Raw genomic sequence first — 23,276 nt, 5'->3', positions numbered from 1 at the left:
ACATGAGATGAAGAGTCCTTGAAAGTGAGTCTATGGGTTGTGCAAACATTTCAATGATCGGTCAATTGAAATTGAGTGAAGTTATCACTTTTGGTTCAAGAGCCTGATGGTTGAGGGGAAATAAGCTGTTCTTGAATTTGGTGGTGTAAACCCCGAGGCAGAAGAGAGCTTGACTTGGGTGGTAGGAGTCCCTGAAAATGGATGTTGCTTCCCTGCGACAATGCTTCATGTACTGTACATGCACTCAGTGTGGAAAGTTCTTAGTGAACAGCATAGGTCTTTAGTGCTTGGCCAGGTACCCGCTTATGGAGCGGATGCTTTTTCTGGGTTTACCCTGCTGAAAGATGCTCTCATGTCAGCCTTAGAGACTGAAATCGCAGGATCATCAGGGTCTGTGGGTGCTTGTGATGGTTCCTTCATGTTTTGATAGTCACACTGGACATAGAAGGCATTGAGCTCATCTGAAAGTGAAGGCCTGTTGTCACCTCAGCTGCTTGGTTTAACTTTATAAGAGGTGATAGCATTCAAGCCCTCCCACAACTGGTGAGCATCCCTCGTTGATTCAAACTTGGTCTGGCATTTCCACTTTGCCCATAAAATGGCTTTCTGGAGATCATACCTCAACCTCTTGTAACTTTCTTGGTCACCAAACTTGAATACCTCTGAGCTGGCCCTCAGCAGATTGAGAATCTCATGGTTGATGAAGACGCTGAATGATTTTGTAGGGACACACTTGACTATAGTTGTTTTTAAAAAGTCTGTTACAACCATGGTTATTCACTCTGACCCACCGATGAGTTGTTGAACGTGGCCCAGTCTACCTACTTAAACCAATCCCATAAACCACTCCTCTGCCTCCCATGACAACTTATTTGTAGTCTTAATTTCTTTAGCCTCTGCCTGTGTGCAGGTAGAAGAACAGATTTACTGAAATATGGTCTGGGCATGGAACAGTAGGCTTCCTTATCTTAGTATAACAGTGGTTTAGTGTGTTTGGACCTCTGGTGCTGCAGGTTATATGCTGATGATAATTGGGCTGGGTTTTCTTCAAAGAAGCCTAGTTGAAGTCTCTGATTATGAGTTGAGATGCGTCAGGGTGGACTGTTTCTTGCTTGGAGACGACCTCATGTAGTATCTCAAGTGCTGATTATAGTTGGCCACTGGTGGTATGTAAACTACAGTCAGGATTATGAAGGAGAACTCCCTAGATAAATAGAACAGATGGCATTTGAACATTAGGTGTTCAAGGTTGGGGGAGTACAAGTTTGACAAAACCACCACATCAGAGCACCACCAAGAGTTTATCATGAAACACACATCTCCTCCTTTTGCCTTTTCCAAATCAGTAGTTTGGTCCATCCTGTAGGCCGAGAAGCCTTCGGGTCGAATCATCGTATCTAGCGTGCTGGGAGTAAGCCACGTCTTGGTTTGTTCTCCAGCAACTGCACAGTTTCTAACAAGATGCTGGGCAGAGGGGTCTCATTCCTCTGTGTTTCAGCATGGCTTGCAGTCCCTCCCCTTCCCCACCTTGCTTCCAGCCATGGTGATGAACTTTCATTCACTTAAAGGTGTTGTATCTGCTTGCTTGAGAGTTGAGTCCGCCAAGTCCTTCATAGGTCATGGAAGAGTCTAGGACCAGAGGACACAGCTTCAGAAGAGAGGATATCCCTTTACCACAGTGTTAAGGAGAAATTTCTTTAGCCAAAGGGTGGTGAAACTATGGAATTGAATGCCACAGACTGCAGTGGAAGACAAATCATTGGGTATAGATAAAGTGAAAGTTGATAAGTTCTTGATTAGTAAGGGTGTCAAAGGTTATGGGGAGAAGGCAGGAGAATGGGGTTGAGAGGGAAAATAAATCAGGCATGATGGAATAGTGCAGCAAAATCAATGACCCGAATGGACTAAATGTTCTTCTTTCTATGTCTTATGGTCGTATGTTGTTATGTACTGAGATATGGAGAAAAACTTTGTTCTGCATGCCATCCATGCAGATCATCTCATCCCATCAGTGCCGTGAGGCAGTACAAGGAAAAAGTAATAACAGAACACAGAAGAGAGTGCTACAGCCACAGGGAAAGTGCAGACTGGTAAACAGTAAATGCATGGTCACATCGAGGTGGATTGTGAGGTCAAGAGTCTGCCTTATTGTACTAGGGAACTTTTAATAGTCTTATAACAGTAGGGTAGAAGCTGTGCTTGAGCCTGGTGGGGCGTGCTTTCAGACTTTTGTATCTTCTGTCCGATGGGAGAGGGCAGAAGAGAGAATGTCTGGAGTAGGTGGGGTCTTTGACTATGTTGACTGCTTAACCAAGGCAGCACCAAGCGTAGTCAGAGTACATGGAGGGTACTACTTTTCACATGTTTTGGCGAAGTTCATAATTAGATTAGATTGGCTGTAAATGCACAGCGGTGGCCGTGTGGCACAGCGATTAGGCCAGCTCCCTCACAGCTCTAGCAATTTACTTCAGTCTTGACCCCTGCTGCTGTCTGTGTGGAGTCTGAACGTTCTTAGCCTTTCTCCAGGATGCTGCAGTTTCAGAACCAGGTTTAATATCACTGACATATGTTGTGAAATGTGTTGTTTTGAGGCAGCAGTGCATTGCAATACATAAAAAATCTATAATTTCAATAGGAAGAATATATTTAAAGATTTAAATTAGTGCAATAGAGAACAAAGATTGTGAGTTAGTGTTCATGGATTCATTGTCCATTCAGAAATCTGATGGTGGAGGGGAAGCTGTTCCTAAAATGTTGAGTGCGTGTCTTCAGGCTCTTGTACCTCCTCTCTGATGGTAGGAATGAGAAGGGGGCATATCCTGGTTGGTGAGGATCCATAATGATGGATGCCTCCTTTTTGAGGCAGAACCTTTTGAAGATGTCCTTCATGCTGGGGAAGCTCGTGCCCATGATGGAGCTCTCACATCCTAAAGATTTGCTCGTTGATGGGTCAATTGGCCACCATAAATTTCTGGAAGTCCGTAGATGGAGTGGCTGAATATGGGGGGAGTAGATGGGAACATGGGGAGAATAAAATAGGTTGGGGTGGGATTAGTGTAAAAATGGAAGCCTGATTGTGAGTGTGAACATGATGGGCCAAAGGTCCTGTCACATTGTTGCATCTCTCTATGACCCAAATGCACCATCAAAATTAAGTGAATAGTTTGTCATAAACTGCATCATTCCTGAACATCCAATTGTAACTTTAAGGCTTTTAAATCCATTGTTTTGGGCTTCTTTATCAGAGAAAACTTTTCCTTCAACTTTGGTGTGACACAGTGGTGTATTGCTTTACAGGGCCAGTATTTGAGGGTCAGTTCTCGCTGCTGTTGGTAAGAAATTGGTACGTTCTCCCCGTGACCATGTGGGTCTCCTCCGGATGCTCCAGTTTATTCCCACAAACCAAACATGTATGGTTATGACTAGAAAGTAGTGGGCATGCTATGTTAGTTCAAAGTTCAAAGTGAAATTTATTATCAGAGTACATACATGTCACCAAATACAACCCTGAGATTCTATTTCTTGTAGGCATACTTAGCAAATCTAAAGAGTAGTAATTGTAAACAGGATCAATGAATAACAAAATGTTCAAATGCAAAAATAAATAAATAGCAATAAATAAGAGTATAAAATTACAGAAAATGAAAGAGCATGAAATAGCACTATAAAGAGTCCTGAAAGTGAGACCATCAGTGTGGGAACACCAGGAATAGAATGAGTGTAGTTATCTTCTTTTGTTCAAGAGTCTGATTGTTGAGGGGTATTAACTGTTCTTGAATCTGGTGTTGTGAGCCTTGAGGCTCCTATACCTCCTACCTGATGGCAGCAGTGAGAAAAGAACACGGCCTGGATGGTGAGAATCTTTGATGATGGATGCTGCTTTTCTATGGCAACATTTCATGTAGACGTGCTCAATGGTTGGGAGGGTTTTACCCATGAGGTACTGGGCCGAATCCACTACCTTTTGTAGGATTTTCCACTTAAGGGCATTGGTGTTCCCATACCAGACCATAATGCAAGCAGTCAGTACACTTACCACCACAAATCTATAAAAGTCTGTCAAGGTTTTCAATGACATGCCAAACCTCCACAGACTCCTGAGGAAGCAGAGACACTGTAGTGCTTTCTTTGCAATTATATTCATATGTTGGGTCCAGGACAGGTCCTCTGAGATAGTGGCGCCCAGGAATTTAAAATAACTGACCCTCTCCTCCTGTGTCCTCCGATGAGTAATGGCTCATGGAGTTCTGGTTTCCCTCTTCTGAAGTCTACTTGGTCTTGTTGATATCGAGTGAGAGGTTGTTGTTATTACTCCACTCGGCCAAATTTTCAATCACCCTCCTGTAGTCTGATTCATCACCCCCTTTGATGCAGCCCACAACAGTGGTACCATCAACAAACTTGTGTATGGTTCTGTAGCTGTACTTCGTCACACAATCATAGGTGTAGAGCAGGGGGCTAAGCACACATCCCTATGGTGTTCCCGTGCTGATGGAGATTGTAGAGTTGTTGTTATTGCCGATTCAAAATGACTGGGTTCTGCAAGTGAGGAAATCCAGAATCCAGTTACTGAATGGAGTATTGAAGCCCAGATCTTGGAGTTTACTGATCAGTTTTGAGGGGATGATGGTGTTAAATGCCGAGCAGTAATTGATAAAGAGCACCCTGATGTAAGCATCTTTACTGTCCAGATGTTCCAGGGTTGTGTGAAGAGCCAATGAGATGGCATTGTAGACCTGTTGTTTCTGTAGGCAAATTGGAGCAGATCCCAGTTGCTACTCAGTCAGGAGCTGATAAGCTTCAACACTAGCCATGATTGAAGCACGGTAATACTTACAAGCTTCCTCCAACACATCCTGTGTTTGTTGTTGACACAAATGAAGCATGTTTCAGTGTTTCAATGTACATGGTGTAAATAAAGCCAATATTTATCTCTAATAAAGTTAATGTATAAGAGCAAGATAGACCAGCTGGTTGAGTGGTGTCACAACGACAACCTTGCACTCAATATCAGTAAAACCAAGGAATTGGTTGTGGACTTCAGGAAGGAGAAATCAAAGGAACACACACCAGTCCTCACTGAGGGATCAGCAGTGGAAAGGGTGAGAACTTTCAAGTTCCTGGGTGTGAACATCTTTGAAGATGTTATGCTGGGTCCAATGTATTGAGGCAATACAAAGAAGGCATGACAGCAGCTATGGAGACTTGGTATGTCACCAAAGACTTTCGCAAATTTCTACAGATGTACAGTGGAGAACATTCTAACCGGTTACATCACTGTTTGGTATGGTGGGGGGGGGGGGGGTGGCAACTGCACAGCTGCAGAAAGTTGTAAACTCAGTCCACTAGCCTCCCCTGAACTGAGGGCACCTTCAAAAGAGAATGCTTCAAAATGGCAGCATCCTTCATTATGGACCCCATCACCCAGGACATGTCCTCTTCTCATTGCTATCATCAAGGAGAAGGTACAGGAGCCTGAAGACACACACTCAGTGTTTCAGGAACAGCTCCTTCCCCTCCACCATCAGATTTCTGAATGGCCAATGAACCCATGAACTCTATCTCGCCTTTTTTTGCTCTCTTTTTGCACTACTTAATTAATTAATTTAGAGATGGAGTGTGGAAGAGGCCCTTCCAGCCCTTTGAGCCACACCGCCCCGCACTCCCCCGATTTAACTCCAGGCTAATCATGGAACATTTTACAATGACTAATAACCCTACTAACCGGTATGTCTTTGGACTATGGGAGGAAAGTGGAGGATCCAGTGTTAACCCACGCACTCAACAGAGAGGACATACAGACTCCTTACAGATGACGTCGGAACTGAACCCCAAACTCCAACACCCCGAGCGGTAATAGTGTCGTACTAACTGCTATGCTACTGCAAAAACATAAATTACTTACTTAATTTAAATTTTTATATATTTCTTCTTGTAATTTATTGTTTTAAAAATTATTATGTACTGCAACGTACTGCTGCCGCAAAACAAAAAAACCCACGACATATCCCAGAGATATTAAAGCTGATTCTGATTTAATCTTTATTTCCTTTAAACTCTTTGATGTGATTACCTGTTCCTTCAGATCTCTTCAACCTTTCAGGGGATTTGGACATAACCCAAAAGTCAACATTTTTTCAGCAAACAATCTGCTGGAGAAGCTCAGTGGGTTGAGCAGCATCTGTGGGGGGAAGAATTGTTCTTGGGTTGAAACCCTGCATCAGAACTAAGAGTTGAAAGGGAAGATTGCCAGTACAAACAGGACAGGGGGAAACAGAGGCCAGAGATGATCGGTAGACTGAGGGCAGAAGAATGAGGGACAAACTGAGCCAGGAAGTGGAGGGACGGGGTGGGGGGGGGGGGGTGAATCAGAATCAGAATCTGGTTTATTATGTAATGAAATTTGTTGTTTTGTGTTAGCAGGACAGTGTAAGCCATACAGATATATTGTACATAAATATAAGGTAAGTTCAAAGTTCAAAGTGTGTTCATTATCAAAGTACCTATATGTCACTATATACCACCCTGATTTTCATTTTCTTATGGCACACTCAATAAATTCAATAACTGTAATAGGATCAATGAAATCCACACCAACAGGATGGACAACCAGTGTGCAACAGACAGTAAACTGTGCAAATACAAAAACAAATAATAATAATCAATAAATAAGACAACAAGGTATAGGAGCAGAATTAGGCCATTTCGCCCACTGTCATTTCATCATAGCTGATCCGTTCTTCCGCAGCCCCAATTTCCTGCTTTCTCCCTGTATCCTCTCACACCCTGAACAATCAAGAAGCTATCAATCTCTGCCTTAAATATACATAAAGACTTGGCCTCCAAAGAATTACACAGATTCACCACTCTCTAGCTAAAGAAATTCTTCCTCTTGTCTGTTCTAAAAGGATGTCCCTCAATTCTGAGACAGTGTCTTCCAGTCCTATATTCTCTCACCATAGGAAAGATCCTCTCCACATCCACTCGATCAAAGCCTTTCAACATTTGATAGGCTTCAATGAGGTCACCCCTCATTGCTCTGAATTTTAGTAAAACAAACACTCTTCATATCATGAGATGATCAATACTGGAATCATTTTTGTGAACCTCATTGAATCCTCCCCAGTGTCAGAACATCCTTTCTAAGATAAGGAGCCCAAAACTGCTCACACTACTCAAAGTGATGCCTCACCAGTGCTTTATAAAGGCACAAAATTACATCCTTACATTATTTTCTAGTCCACTTGATATGAATGCTAACATTGTATTTACCTTCCTCACCATAGACTCAACCTGCAAATTAACTTTTAGGGAATCCTGCCCAAGTCCCTTTGTACAGCAGATTTTTGAATTTTCTCTTCATCGAGAAAATAGTCTTTCCTTTTATTTCTTCTTTCAAATTCATAACCATACACTTCTGAACACTGTATTCCATCTTACACTTCTTTGCCCGTTCTCCTAATCTGTTTAAGTCCTTCTGTAGCCTCTCCACTTCCTCAGAACTACCTGCCCCTCCATCCATCTTCATATCATCTGCAAACTTTCCAACAAAGCCATCAATTATGTTATCCAAGTCATATTACATAAAAGGAAGTGGTCCCAACATAGATCTCTGTGGAACACCAGTAGTCAACAAAAGGCAACCAAAAAAGGCGTCCTTTATTCCTGCTGTTTGCCTTCCTGCCAATTAGCCACTGCTTTTTCCATGCCAGTATCTTTCTTATAATACTTGTTAAGCAGCCTTATGTGCGGCACCTTGTCAAAGACCTCCTAGAACACACCATCAACTGATTCTCCTTTGACTATGCTGCTTGTTATTTCTTCAAATAATTCCAACAGTTTGGTCAGGCAAGGTTTTCCCTTGAGGAAACTATACTGACTACAGCCTATTTTATCATGTGCCTCCAAGTACCCTGAGACCTCATCCTTAGGAATCAACTCCAACATCTTCCCAGCCACTGAGGTCAGACTAACTGGCTTATAATTTCCTTTCTTCTGCTTCTCTCCCTTGAAGAATAGAGTGAAAGTTGCAATTTTCCAGCCTTCTGGAATTATTCCAGAATCTAGTGATTCTTGAAAGATCTTTACTAAAGCCCCTCCACAATCTTTTCAGCCACCTCTTCAGAACCCTGGGGCATACACCATCTAGTTCAGCCCTTTTAGTTTCCCAAGAACCTTCTCCCTAGTAATTACCCACTTCTGAACCCTGACACTCTCAAGCTTCCACCATACTGCTAGTGTCTTCCACAGTGAAACTGATGTAAAATCAGTTCATCCACCATTTCCTTGTCCCCTGTTACTACCTCGCCAGCATCATTTCCAGCAAGTCTCAATAAATATGAGAAAATGAGATGAAGCATCCTTGAAAATGAGTCCCATAGATTGTGGGAACAGTTCAGTGATAGGGAGGTGAAGTTGAGTGAAGTTATCCCCTCTGGTTCAGGAGCCTGATGGTTGAGGGATAGTAACTGTTCCTGATCCTGAGACTGCTGTACCTTCTTCCTGATGGAAGCAGCATGAAGACACGTGGTGGTGGGTGTCCCTGATGATGGATGCTGCTTTCCTGTGACAGTGCTCCGTGTAGATGTGTTCAGTGGTGGGGAGGGTTTTACCCGTGATGGACTACAAAGTAGAGCAAAAAGTGATTAAAAATAGCGAGGCATTGTTCATGGGTTCATTGTCTGTTCAGAAATCTGATGGCAAAATAGAAGAAGCTGTTCCTAAACCATGTCTTCAGGCTCCTGTACCTTCTCCCTGGTAGTGAAAATAAGAAGAGGGCATGCCCTTGATGGCGAAGGTAATTAATAATGAGTGTGGACATTTGGAAACACGATGGAGGCAGGCACAAAGAGAATAGAGATGAGGCCAGAATGAGAAAGAGGAGGGTGAAGTTTCTGGAGAATGATAAGCATCTGTTCTCTCCTCTTTACATCATCAGATTATTGTTGGACCTTGGTCTTTATTTGCCTGAAGATGTTTCTTTTTGCCCTTGAGAATAGTGGACAAAACTCGGCCCACCACGAGCATAACCCTCCCCACCACTGACAGCATCTACACAGGTTTATTTCTGGGATCTCCTGATGTTCTGACCAGATCAGCCTTTATATATTCTGGTAGAGAAACCAAGAGTCTCTCCAGTGACACTAAATATGGTGGCCTCCAGTCATTGTGAGCTCTGCAGTTTCTAATGAATGAGAGCCATCAGACCAGCCGAGAGGCAATGACTGAATTGAGCTTGCTTTGCTAACTCCGTGAATCCTTCATTGTCGCTCCAGCTTTCCATTACCATTATCGTCTAATGGCCAGGTTGGTGGAGGAGGCAAAACAGAAGAGGTGGTGGCCAGTCTATATTTCCTTAGGAGTTTGAGGAGTCTCGCAAATTGAGGCAGTGAAGAAAGCTAATGGCATGCTGGCTTTTATAACAAGAGGAATTGAGTATAGGAGTAAAGAGGTCCTTCTGCAGCTGTACAGGGCCCTGGTGAGACCCCACCTGGAGTATTGTGTGCAGTTTTGGTCTCCAAATTTGAGGAAGGACATTCTTGCTATTGAGGGAGTGCAGCGTAGGTTCACAAGGTTAATTCCCGGAATGGCGGGACTGTCATATGTTGAAAGATTGGAGCGACTGGGCTTGTATACACTGGAATTTAGAAGGATGAGAGGGGATCTGATTGAAACATATAAGATTATTAAGGGATTGGACACACTGGAGGCAGGAAGCATGTTCCCGCTGATGGGTGAGTCCAGAACTAGAGGCCACAGTTTAAGAATAAGGGGTAGGCCATTTAGAACAGAGATGCGGAAAAACTTTTTCACCCAGAAAGTGGTGGATATGTGGAATGCTCTGCCCCAGAAGGCAGTGGAGGCCAAGTCTCTGGATGCATTCAAGAGAGAGTTAGATAGAGCTCTTATAGATAGCGGGGTCAAGGGATATGGAGGGAGGGCAGGAACGGGGTACTAATTGTGTATGATCAGCCATGATCACAGTGAATGGCGGTGCTGGCTAGAAGGGCCAAATGGCCTACTCCTGCACCTACTGTCTATTGTCTATTTCTACAGATGTACTGTGGAGAGCATTCTAACTGGTTGCATCACCCTCTGGTATGGAGGGACCACTGCACACAATCGGACAGAGCTGCAGAAAATTGGAAACTCAACCAGGTCCATCATGGACGCTAGTCTCCCCAGCATCGTGGACATCTCCAAAAGGCGTTGTTACAAGAAGGCGGCATCCATCATTTAGGACCCCAATCACCCAGGACATGCCCTCTTCTCATTGCTACCCTCAAGGTAGAGGTACAGGAGCCTGAAGACACACACTCACTGTTTCAGGAACAGCTTCTTCTCCTCCATCATCAGATTTCTGAATGGATAATGAACCTCACTATTTGTTGCTCTCTTCTTACGCTACTTATTTAATTTATTCATTAGATATATGGTACATTATAGCCCCCTCCAGCCTTCGAGCTGCACCACCATCACTTGGGCGATGTGACCAGCCGGCCACCTTCTCACCTGGACTTTGACAAAACCTAGCAGATGCCATGTCTGGACTGAGGCGGAACAGAGGTGCTCTGTATCTTCTGCCCCACAGGATACAGATAAAGATCTTCACAGGATAAGGGTGAAGAGAGAATAACTGGGGTGGGGATGTGTCTTGGATTATTTTTGCTGCATCCCCAAGGCAGTGAGTAGCGTAGACTGAGTCAACGGAGGGCCCTCTGGTTGACAGTGATGGAGGTGGTAGAATATTGGAAAGACCAGGCAGTTGTGGGAATTTGGAAAATTAGGAGTCATTTCTCTTCTGGGAGCCAGAGTGGGCCATGAAATATAGGGTGGGGTGGGCAGGATGAGGGTTAAGAAGTCCTCAGAGTTGTCTATGGTGGCGAAGAGCAGCAGGCTTGCATGAGTTGGAATCAGGAAGACTTGGTTTGAAAGTTTCTTAAGTAAGAAAATTCAAATGGAAATAGAATTAGGGGCGGAGACTGTAATTAGTGACGGTTGAGTGTGTCTGTTTATCTTGGACACTGTTCGTGTTTCTGATGGGCTACACACACACACACACAAACAATTTGGAATTCAGAGAGGGACGCGATGAGAAGCTGGAAACGTTGCCGTGCCCTACATCTACACCTCCCGTCCTTGCAACGTGGCGACTCCAGCCCCGGCGGATCGCGGACGCGGCCTCTGGCCAATCGGAGGCGCTTTAACAAAACCGAGCGCCGCAGCCGCAGCGAGAGAGCCGATCGTTGAGTGGCTCAGGCCGGGATCAAGGGGTAAAGCAGCGGAGGGACGCACCAGCCGCTGGGTTTGAACTAACAGCTACCTGCATGGCACGGATTTCAGAGAGCGCCCATTAAGAGGCATCGAGGGCTGTAAAATTTAATAACAGGTATTCACCTGGAAGGAGGTGGGATATTACACGGGACAGAAGCTTTTGATTTCCTGAATTGTATCGTTCTCTATCACATTGTTTCTTTATGCTTACAATGTATCCCGACGCGAGCCGGTGGAGGGGACTGTATCTGCTGCTGCTCTATGTCACGGGGGGCTGCCCCAAGCCCACCCTGAGGAATGAGCGAGTCCACCAGGATCCGGCACTCAGCGAGAAGCCGCACCAGGACTCGGCTAACTTCGAATACGATCACGAGGCCTTTCTGGGCAAAGAAGAAGCCAAGACTTTCGACCAACTGAGCCCCGAGGAGAGCATCGAGAGGCTGGGGTAAGCCGCGCGGGAGGGGTGGGTGGGTGGGTGGTTCAGCAGCCGCCGCGGCTTCCCGTTTCACCAGCTGAAGTCGGGGTTGGATTTCAGCCCCGGCGAAGCGCCGCATTGTTGTGATTTTATCACTAGTTAAATCTGTACACCGGGTTAACGTGACGCGGCGCCGGTGCGGGAGAAACCTTGTCGAGTGCTTGCCGTTAGAAACCCCGACGTGAAACAAACGGGAGAGAGTTTAGCTCAGAAAGTTTCCTATTGCTGCTGTTATAAAAAATCCCCCGAGAGCAGCGTGTGGAGAAGTGTCACGTTAACACGAAAACGTGGCAATGGGCTGTTTTCCAGGGATCAGCTGTCTCTGACTCACAAAAAGGAAAAGGGGGGTATGTTTAAATAGGAACCCAGGATATGGATTTCCGTAGCACCCTTCACGGCCATCGAAATGTCCCAATAAATTCCTGTGAGGTACAGTCACTGTTGAGGAATATGAAAGTTAATTTTGCTCCAACAAACAGCAACGTTGGTACAGAAGCTGTTACAGCGCCAGCGATGCGGGTTTACTTCCCATCTCTGTCTGTAAGGAGTTTGTACGTCCGCCCCATGACCACTGAGGTTTCCTATGGGTGCTCCTGTATCCTCCCACAGTCCAAAGACGTGCGGGTTAGTAGGTTAATTGGGCGGGGGTTAATTCAGACTCCAACAGGGGCATATGTTGTGAAATTTTCTTAACTTTGCAGCAGGAGTACAATGCGATGCATGAAAAATATAGGGGGAAAACTGAACTCCAGTAAATATATACGTATTTATATTAAACAGTTAAATAGTACAAAAACAAATTTAATAAACTAGTGAGGTAGTGTTCATGGGTTCGAAATCCATTCAAAAATTGGATGGCAGAGGGGAAAGAAGCTGTTTATGAAATGTTGCAACACAAAAGCAAAGCTGGAGGAACTCAGCAGGCCAGGCAGCACCTATGGAAAAGAGTATAGTCAACGTTTTGGGGTGAGACCCTTCAGCAGGAACACTTGTTGAGTGTGTGCTTCAGGTTTCTGCACCTCCTCCCTGGTGGTAACGCTGAGAAAAGGGCATGTGGAGGGGTCCTTAGTGATGGGCAGTTTCTTTTTGGGGGACTGCTCCTTGGATATTATGGAGGCTAATCCTTATAGATTCTCATATAGATGCTGCCTGGCCTGCTGTGTCCCACCAGCATTTTGTGTGTGTTGTATGGAGGCTAATTGGTCACATGGGTGTAATTGGGCAGTACTGGCTTGTTGGGCCAAAGGGCCTTTATCGGTGCTGTATTTGTAACCACTGATTTACTTCACAGTGATCCAGATCTTCGGATTTTAAGAACATAAAGAAACCGAAGAAGGAGTAGGCCATTCAGCCCCTTGTATTTGCTTTGCTACTGGATCATAGCTGATTTTCCCTGCACTAGTCCTTTATCATCACACTGTGAGTTGAATACATTCGGTGCCTGAGCTAGAGAAATGATCCTGTCTGGCTGCTCCACAGCTCAGTGAGGTTACTGTTCAAGTTCAAATACAGTTTATTGTCATTCAGCCGTGTGCACACATACCGCCAAACAAAACGATGTTCCTATGGACCAAGGTGCACAGCACGGTACCTATAGCTGACGCTCAACACATAGCTGTAGAAAGTTCTAAACTCAGTCATCTCCATCATGGGCAATAGCATCCAGGACATCTTCAGAAGGTAATGTCTCAAAAAGACAGCATCCATCATTGGGGTGGCACAGTGGCGCAGTGGTTAGCAGCACCAGTGACCTGGGTTCAGTGGCGCAGTGGTTAGCAGCACCGGTGACCTGGGTTCAGTGGCGCAGTGGTTAGCAGCACCGGTGACCTGGGTTCAGTGGCGCAGTGGTTAGCAGCACCGATGACCTGGGTTCAGTGGCGCAGTGGTTAGCAGCACCGGTGACCTGGGTTCAGTGGCGCAGTGGTTAGCAGCACCGGTGACCTGGGTTCAGTGGCGCTGTGGTTAGCAGCACCAGTGACCTGGGTTCAGTGGCGCAGTGGTTAGCAGCACCGGTGACCTGGGTTCAGTGGCGCAGTGGTTAGCAGCACCGGTGACCTGGGTTCAGTGGCGCAGTGGTTAGCAGCACCGGTGACCTGGGTTCAGTGGCGCAGTGGTTAGCAGCACCGGTGACCTGGGTTCAGTGGCGCAGTGGTTAGCAGCACCGGTGACCTGGGTTCAGTTCCCACCATGCTTTAAGGAGTTTCTGTGTTCTCCCCCATGACCACGTGGGTGTCCTCTGGGTGCTCCTGTTCCCTCCCACGGTCCAAAGACCTACTGGTTGGTAGGTTAATTGGTCATTGTAAATTGTCCTGTGATTAGGCTCGGGGTAAATCGGGGGTTGCTGGGCAGAAGGGCCTGTTCCACACTGTATCTCAATAAATAAACAAATAAATTATGAACCCCTGTCACCCAGGACATGACATCTTCTCATTGCTGCCATTGACCTGAGGACACACACTCAATGTTTCAGCTTCTGCTCTCCACTATCAGATTTCTGAATGGACAATGAAGCTAAGAACACTACCTCAGTACCTTTCCCTCTCTTTTTGCACTACTTATTTTATTTTTTTTAATCTATACATTGGAATATATAGTTTATATTATTATGTATTGCAATGCACTACTGTGAGAAATCACCATATCCCAGTGACAATAACCTGATTCTGATTAAACCATAAAGTAACTTTGCTATGCCCAGGACCTCAACAAAATGCAAAGAGTTGTGAATGTCCGTTACACAAACCAGCCTCCAATCAATTGACTGTCTGTATTTTCCATTGCCTTTGGGAAAGCATCCAAGACAGTCAAGTGCCCCTCCCATCCCAGTCATTCTCTCTTCTCCACCAGAAAGTCCAACAGCTTGAGAACATGTACCAACAGGCTCAAGGACAGCTGCTCTTCCGCTGCTACAAGATTATTACACAATAAAGATTATCTCTTGATCTCAAAGTGAATTTATTGTCAAGGCACGTGTATGCCACCATATACCACCCTGAAATTCATTTTCTTACAGGCATTCACAGTAGAACAAAGAAATACAATAGAATCAATGAAAAGCCACACACTAACAATGACTGACAGACAATTAAGGTACAAAAGGCAACTGTGCAAATATAAAACAATAATAAATGAATATATAAATAATATTGAGAGCACGGTTTGTAGAGCCTGATGGTTGAAGGGTAACAACCATTCCTGAACGTGATGGTGTGGGACCTGAGGCACCTGTACCTCCCGCCCAATAGCAGCAGTGAGAAGATAACATGGCCTGGATGATAGGGGGTTCCTGATGATGGATGCTACTTTCCAGTGATGGCGCTCCTTGTAGATGTGATCAGTGGTGGGGGAGGCTCTACCTTTGTTGGACTGGCCTGTATCCACCACTTTATGTAGGCTTTTCTGTTCTTGGGTACTGGTGTTCCCTTACTAGGCTATGATACCTGTGTCCCTTGCAATTTATTTGCCTACCTGCACTGTGCTTTATCTGTCACTTCAACACTTTATTCTGTATTCCGCTATTATTTTTCTCCAGTACTGCTTCCTGCACTTGGGTACGGAGAGACTTGATGGCATGCAGATGAAGAGTTTTCACTGTATCTTGGTACGTGTGGCAATAATTTACCAGTTTCCACTGCCATCTTTGGTTGAGAATTCTAAAGATGCGCTCTGGCTGAACAGGTCTCTTCACAGGCCTGAATACTGATCATAAACACAGGAGATTCTGCAGATGCTGGAGGTAAGAGTAACGTGCTCAAAATGCTGCAGGAACTCAGCAGGTCAGGCAGCATTGATGGAAAAGAATAAATAGTTGATGTTTCAGGCCGAGTCCCTTCATTAGGACCATATCCTTGGGATATCAAGAAGCGGCCAGTCAGGAGCCCCTGAGAGCGGGTCGCACCACCGCTAAGAGCCCAAATCTGAGTGTAACTCCAAGTTGGGGTCTTCAACAGAATCCCATCCACCCTGAAAGGGAAAAGGAAGGACATCAAAGGTAGAAATTAAGTTGTTTTTGTAGATGAAAACAAAGGAGTCGCCAACTCTAATATAGTGTTATGACTACAGAGAAAGTGCAGTGGAGATCGACAATAAGGTATAAGGGCCCTGACAAGGTAGATTGAGAGAGTAACATACACAAAATTCTGGAGAACAGCAGATCAGGTAGTATCTACGAAGAGGAATAAAGAGTCATCTTCATGAGGCATCAGGCATCTTCCCCCTTCCTCCTCAGCCCTGAAGAAGGGTCTCAGCCTGAAATGTCGACTTATTTCTCTTTGTAGATGCTGCTTGACCCGCTGAGCTCCTCCAGCATTTTGCATGTGTTGCTCTGGATTTCCAGCATCTGCAGGATCTCTTGCGTGTAGATTACGAGATCAATAGTTTATCTTTGTTGTTCAAGAGATCTGCTCATGAGTCTTGTAACGATGGGAAAGAAGCTGTCCTTGAATCTGGTGCTGTGTGTTCTCAAGCTTTTGTACCTTCTGCCCAATGGGAAGGAGGAGATGCCTGGAGTGGGAGCATCTTTGATTATGTTGGCTGTTTTCTGGAAGCAACTGGAAGTGTGGATGGAGTCAATGGGAGGGAGGCTTGTTTTTATGACAGTCTGATGTGTGTTCACAACTATTTGCAATTCCTTGTAGCCTTAAGGAAGGAGCTTGTAACCGAGGTGGTTAGTTGCAACATGTGGTGCATTTTGTAGAGAACTTTGTAATATTCTTTATTAGCTATATCCCTACGTCCCTACAGGTGGTGTGTCACAACGTTTCCAATCCGCAGAAAATTTCCACTTGATGCTCTGCTCGTGTGATTTGTGGCCAAGTAGATTATAAACTGAAGCCAGCCTGTGATTAATTGAAGCCTTTAATGCCACATCAACAATTGCCCAAGTCTTTAAAACCATGTAACAGTTAATGGTGGGAGAGTAGATGTGGAATGCTGTACATAGCGTTCTCTCCCTGGACAACAGCAGGCTAAGCTTTAATTCCTGGCTGCACTTTGATGCAAGTGCCTGCTGTATTATTCGCACAAAAGCAAAACACTGCAGATGATGGAAATCTGAACTAAAACAGAAGATGCTGTGCATACTTGGCAGATAAAAGTTCAAAGTAAATTTATTATCAAAGTATGTATATGTCACCATATACTACCTTGAGATTCACTTTATCTTTTCTTACAGGCAGTTATAAGAAAATAAAGAAATACATTTGAGTTCATGAAAACCTATAAGACTGACAATGTGCAAAAGAGGACAAATCATGCCAATAATTAATACATAAATAAGACTGAGAATACAAATCGTAGAGTCCTTGAATTAAGTTGTGGAATCAGTTCAGCATTGAGGTGAGTTCAGTGTTGAGGTGAGTTCAGTGTTGAGGTGAGTTCAGTGTTGAGGTGAGTTCAGTGTTGAGGTGAGTTCAGTGTTGAGGTGAGTTCAGTGTTGAGGTGAGTTCAGTGTTGAGGTGAGTTCAGCGTTGAGGTGAGTTCAGTGTTGAGGTGAGTTCAGTGTTGAGGTGAGTTCAGTGTTGAGGGTTGCTCATGGAGCATCTGTAGTGAGAAAAGGAGCTTGTGTACCTGGTTGATGGTTTTTCATCAAAGGGATAGATAGAGCCAATGCCTGTTTTCCCCATGGTCAATAACAGAGGACATCCTTTTAAGGTGAGGGGAGGAAGGTTTAGGGGAGAAATCAGAGGTTGATTTTTTTTAAATTAAGAGTTTAAGATTCAAAGTAAATTTATTATCGAAGTTCTTGTACTTCACTATATACAGCCCTGAGATTCATTTTCTTGGGGGCATTCACAGTAAGTTCATAGAAAACAAAAGAAATCCAAGCAAAATAATAATAACAAATAAATGAGCAGTAAATATTGTGAACAGGAGATGAAGAATCCTTGAAAGTAAATCCATAGGTTGTGAAATCAGTTATTTGCTGGTGTGAGTGAAGTTATCTGCTCTGGTTCAGGAGCCTGATGGTTGAGGGATAAGAACTGTGAGTCCTGAAGTTCCTGCACCACCTTCCTGATGACAGTATTGAGAAGAGAGCATGGGCTGGAAGGTGGGGGTCCTTGAAGATGATACAAGGTCAGTTTTTTCACTGTATGTGTGACAATGATAAACCAGCTTAGCAAGTCCTTTGACAAGGTCTTGCATGGGAGACTGGTAAAGAAGGTTCAGTCACTTGGCTTGCAGGATGAGGTAGTAAAGTAGACAGTGGCTTTGTGGGAGAAGCTGGAGTGGCTGCCTCTCTGATGGAAGGCCTGTCTGTGGTGTGCCACAGGCATTGGTGCTGGGTCTGTTGTTGTTTGTCATCTGTATCAATGGTCTGGATGATAATGTGGTAAACTGGATTAACAAATTTGTGGATGACACTAATATTGGCAGCTTAGCGGATAGAGAGGGAGGGTTTCAAAGCATGCTGTGGGATGTGGACCAACTGGAAACATGGTGGAAAAGTGTGGTGTTGCACTTTGAGAGGACAAACCAGCGTAGGACTTGCACAGTAAACAGTAGGGCACTGAGGAGCACAGAAGAACAGAAGGTTCTGGGAATACAGACCCATGGGAATACTTGTGAATATGGCTACATGGATGAGAGAGGTATACAGAGGGCTTTGAATTTAGTTGGTCAAAGATGTTCTATGGTGGCCCTCACTCAGAATGTCTTAAGTTCTGCAATACTCCAATATTGTTCTTGTACCTCATCCTTAATGGTAGTAATGAGAACATAGAATCATCGAGCAGCTAAGGCCCTTCAGCCCATCTAGTCTGTGCTGGCTCAGATCCTCTATGTGCACCCAGACCATAGCCCTCCATACCTCTCTCATTTATGTACCTGTCCAAATTTCTCTTCAATGTTACATTGCACCCACTTGCACTACTTCCAATGGCAATTTGCTCCACACTTGCACCACCCTCGGAGTGAAGAAGTTCCCCCTCATGTTCTCCTTAAGCATTTCACCTTTCACCCTTAACCCTTGACCTCCATTTCTAGTCTCACCCAACTTGTCTTGGTTAGTGAGGGCCCTTAATGATGGGTGCAGCCTTTTTGAGGCATGACCTTTTGAAGATGTCCTTGGTGGTGGGGAACTTGTGCCCACGATGGAGCTGGCTGAGCTTACATCCCTCTGCAGCTTTTTCTGACCTTGAGCAGTGGTGCCTACATAGCAGACATTAACTCAATCAGTTAGAATGCTCACCACTGTATTAGATAAAATGGAGGATAAACAACCAACCTGTGCAAAGCAAGATTCCACTTTCAACAGTCATCAGACAATTTGCTCATTGGGCAATAAAGACTTCTTAGAACATCATTCAGAATTCCTATGAGTACCCTATAGAATACTTCCATGAGATCTTTAATGTCCACCTGAAAGAACAGTCAGAGTCCCACTCTAACATCTAACAGAGACTTTTCCCAGGCCACAAATTTCTAATGCGAGGGGCATAATTTTAAGATGGTGATTGGAGGGAAATATTGGGGGTGATGTCTGAGGTAGATTTTTTTGTTAAAAACATAGAGTGCTCAGTGTATGGGCATGCTGCCAAGGGTGGTGGTAGAGACAGATACATTAGGGACATTTAAGAAACTCTTAGAAAGACACATGGATGGTAGAAAAATGGAGAGATATCTAGGACTGAAGGTTTTAGATTGATTTTAGAGGTTAACAGCTCAGCACAACATTGTGGTCTGAAGGGCTTATATATGATGCTGTAATGTACTATGTTCTAAAACATCTTATTCAAAAGGCAGAGGTCCAGTAGTGTACTACTTGTGTTTTATTCTGTGATTTACAACCTGTCAGATTATTTGACAGAGAGGTAAAATAATAGCTGAAAATGAGATAATGAATTGTCTGCAATGATCTGAATTATCTTTGTATCAACAATTCCATTACCTTGTGCTTAAACTTGCAATTATCACATTGCATGATGTTGCATACAGACCAGTAATGCAGTGAGTATGGAGCAACACGCACAAAATGTGGGAGGAGCTCAGCAGGTCAGGCAGCATCTATAGAATAAACAGTCGACGTTTGGGGCCAACGTTGCCAAGAGCAGTAAGTTTTGGTAATTGGTCAAACTTTGCTAAGGAGCAGCTGAACTAAACCAGCAGAGAACCTGAACATGCGCACTCGATGCTTCCTCCCGTCCAGTCAGGTTTCTGATCTGTCCATGCACATTTTGCTATTCTTTTGCACTAGTTATTTTTTATATTTCTTATTGTAGCTTATGATATTTTTATGTCTTGTACTGTACTGCTGTTGCAAAACAATGAATTTCATGAAATACGTCAGTGATAATGAACCTGATTCTGATATGGTCTCTAATTATATGAAACTTGCAAAACTTTGTAATTAACCTGGTGATGAACTGCACTCATCTAGACTGGGAATGACTGAAATACGAACCTCAGGTCCTTGTACCAGTATAGTAAAGTATTTGAGTGACACATATGCAATGGACTCTGATTATTCAGCACTGAGTGCCTTGCACTGATGTACGTGATAGTTTACAGTAATCAACTTGTAGCCCGCAGTCAAAAGTTCTTCAGTGTCTAACTTTAGGTCTTGCCTGTACCAGCTCCAATGTATGTCTTTTTTTATTCTGGAGAGTCATTTATGTATCCATATTTTAAACTGTTGTACAATTTTGTTAATTTTATTAAATGTTAAATTTCATTTTGTCTTTTCTCACCCTCTCTGAATAATTTCCTTAATGTTTTAATTTGTGCACTTGGTTTTGAGAAGCCACTGTTTAATCTCCGTTTCCTTAGTAACGCCGGGGGTGACATTGTTTCTTGTTCAACATCTTGGGTACAAAGTTCAAAGCAAATTTATCAAAGTATGTATATGACACCATATGCTACCCAATTTTCTTGCAGACATTCACAGTAGAACAAAGAAATGTTTGAGTTATTTATTTATTTAGTGATACAGTGCGAAATAGGCCCTTCCAGCGCTTCAAACTGTGGCGTCCTAGCAACCACTGACAAACCCGATTTAACCCTAACCTATATAACCATATAACAATTACAGCACGGAAACAGGCCATCTCGGCCCTTCTAGTCCGTGCTGAACGCTTACTCTTACCTAGTCCCACCGACCTGCACTCAGCCCATAACCCTCCATTCCTTTCCTGTCCATATACCTATCCAATTTTTTTTTTAAATGACAAAATCGAACCTGCCTCTACCACTTCTACTGGAAGCTCGTTCCACACAGCTACTACTCACTTAGTGAAGAAATTCCCCCTCATGTTACCCCTAAACTTTTGCCCTCTAACTCTCAACTCATGTCCTCTTGTTTGAATCTCCCCTACTCTCAATGGAAAAAGCCTATCCATGTCAACTCTATCTATCCCCCTCATAATTTTAAATACTCTATCAAGTCCCCCCTCAACCTTCTACGCTCCAAAGAATAAAAACCTAACTTGTTCAACCTTTCTCTGCAACTTAGGTGCTGAAACCCAGGTAACATTCTAGTAAATTCTTGCAGGCATTCACAGTAGAACAAAGAAATGTTTGTTTATTTATTTGACGATACAGTGCAAAATAGGCCCTTCCAGTACTTCAAACCGTGCTGTCCTAACAACCACTGACAAACCCAATTTAACCCTAACCTAATCACGGGACAATTTACAATGGCCAGTTAATCTACCCGTGGATTGTGGGAGGAAAACAGAGCACCTGAGGAAACCCTACACATTTCTTGGATTCCACAGGGAAGATGTACAAATTCTTACACTTGCCCCCGGAATTGAACCCCAAACTCCAAAGCCCTGAGCGGTAATAGTGTTGTGCTGATGCTCACTACAATAGACTCAATGGAAGAACTACACACAGAGACTGACAAACTATAACGTGCAAAAGAAGGCAAACTTTGTAAATGCGCGAAAACCTTAAAGATAAATAAATAAATAGTGCTGAGAACGTGAGTTGTAGAGGCCTTGAAAGTGAGTCCATGGGTTGAGGAATCAGTTCAGCGTTGAGGTGAGTGAAGTTATCCATGCTGGTTTAGGAACCTGATGGTTGAAGGGTAATAACTGTTCCTGAACCTGGTAGTGTGGGAATAGTTATTACTCTTCAACCATCATACAAGCAACTTGGAGAAGAGGACATAATCCCAAAACATTTTATAAAGCTATTAAGGGGAAGAAAGCAACCAGGGAAAGAGTAGGGGCCGTTAAATACCATTTGGACATTCACTGAATAGAATTGGAAGTGAGTGAGGTCTTAAATGAATACTTAGGATATTCATAATTGGACAATTTTTAAACTAAATTACCATTGAAAGGAACGTGTGTTAACATGTCTTGGAGGGTTTTGATCTCATGATTGATCCCCAGGGTTAATGGCAGGAATGCTTGCAGAAGGATTTTAATGTCCCTGACCGTAGATCCCTCAGAGTTGCTCCAGAAGTGGGTAGGATGGTTAAGAAGCTGTATGGTGTGTTGGCCTTCATCAGTCAGCAGATTGAGTTCACTGGTCGCGAGGTAATGTCACTGCTCGGTAAAACCCTGATTAGACCACACTTGGAGTATTGTGTTCAGTTTTGGTTGCCTCATTATAAAGCTTTAGAGAGGGAGCAGAGGAGGTTTACCAGGATGCTGCCTGGTTTGGAGAGCATGTCTTATGATGATCAGTCCCAGCTTGCTCAGCCTGTCTTTTTGGAACAAAGGAGGATGAGAGGTGACTTGATAGAGGTGTACAAGATGATGACAAGCAAAGATAGAGTGAGAGCCAGACACTTTGGACAAACAATGAGAAGTTGATCAGAGTAGTTTTAAGCCTAAGCCAGCAGCAAGGAGACTGGTGGAATTGGGTATTCAGCTGGAGGTGCATTCACTGGGATTTTCTATTGATTGGTCAGGATCAGGTGAAGTTTGTCATTCAGCTATCCACCTAATCTGTTGGCAGTCATGCAGTGGGGTTCGATTAAAATCTGGCTTCAGGAGAGTGGCAAGGTTTGCTGCTCATGTAGTTTAATTGTTTTATTTTCCAGCTCTTACTCCCTGCACAACATAATGGAAAAGGATCGTGTTACCTATACGTGGAGAGCTATTAATAAACTCAGCCTCCCACAGAGCCAAATAGCAAATTTCTAAGTACAGTCTATGGCCATGCATTATTTAATGGAAAGTAAGTAAACTGGCAGATGCTGGAATCTGAAACAGAAATAAAGTGCCGGAAGTACTCAGGGAGCAAAGCAGCTTCTGAGCTTTACGGGCTGAGTTCTTCCAGCAATTTTATTTCTGGTCAGTGAACATTTGGCTCAGAGACGTTTTCTCTGTACCATTCTTATTTAGCCAGCCAGTGGTGTAGTGGCATCAGCGCCGGACTTTGAGGCTAATGGTCTCAGGTTCGAATCCGGCCGGCTCCTTGCACGCTTTCCAATCCTGCTGAGTTGAGCATCAAGCTAGCAACTCAGCCTTGTAAAATGCTAAGAATGCAATATGCCACAAGGCACTCACACTCACGCACTCCACCTCTGAATCTCCAGTCCTTGGATCCAGACTCATGGAGTTGCAGACATTCG

General features: G+C 44.0%; 1 protein-coding gene across 1 annotated transcript in view; it reads left to right on the top strand.

Moving 5' to 3' along the window:
• The first annotated feature begins 11,256 nt into the window (after nt 1-11,256).
• The window catches only part of rcn1 (reticulocalbin 1, EF-hand calcium binding domain), a 33,746-nt gene continuing 21,726 nt past the window's right edge, over nt 11,257-23,276 (top strand). The window contains exon 1 of the mRNA XM_073049838.1: nt 11,257-11,719. Within this exon, the coding sequence (XP_072905939.1) occupies nt 11,478-11,719 (242 nt within the window). The 5' untranslated portion in view covers nt 11,257-11,477. The remainder of the gene's footprint in view (nt 11,720-23,276) is intronic.

The sequence above is a fragment of the Hemitrygon akajei genome, chromosome 6 (assembly GCF_048418815.1).
Source record: "Hemitrygon akajei chromosome 6, sHemAka1.3, whole genome shotgun sequence".
In the NCBI taxonomy this organism is placed as follows: domain Eukaryota; kingdom Metazoa; phylum Chordata; class Chondrichthyes; order Myliobatiformes; family Dasyatidae; genus Hemitrygon; species Hemitrygon akajei.
The sequence above is the reverse complement of the archived record's forward strand: the minus strand, read 5'-3'. Positions and strand labels throughout refer to the sequence as shown.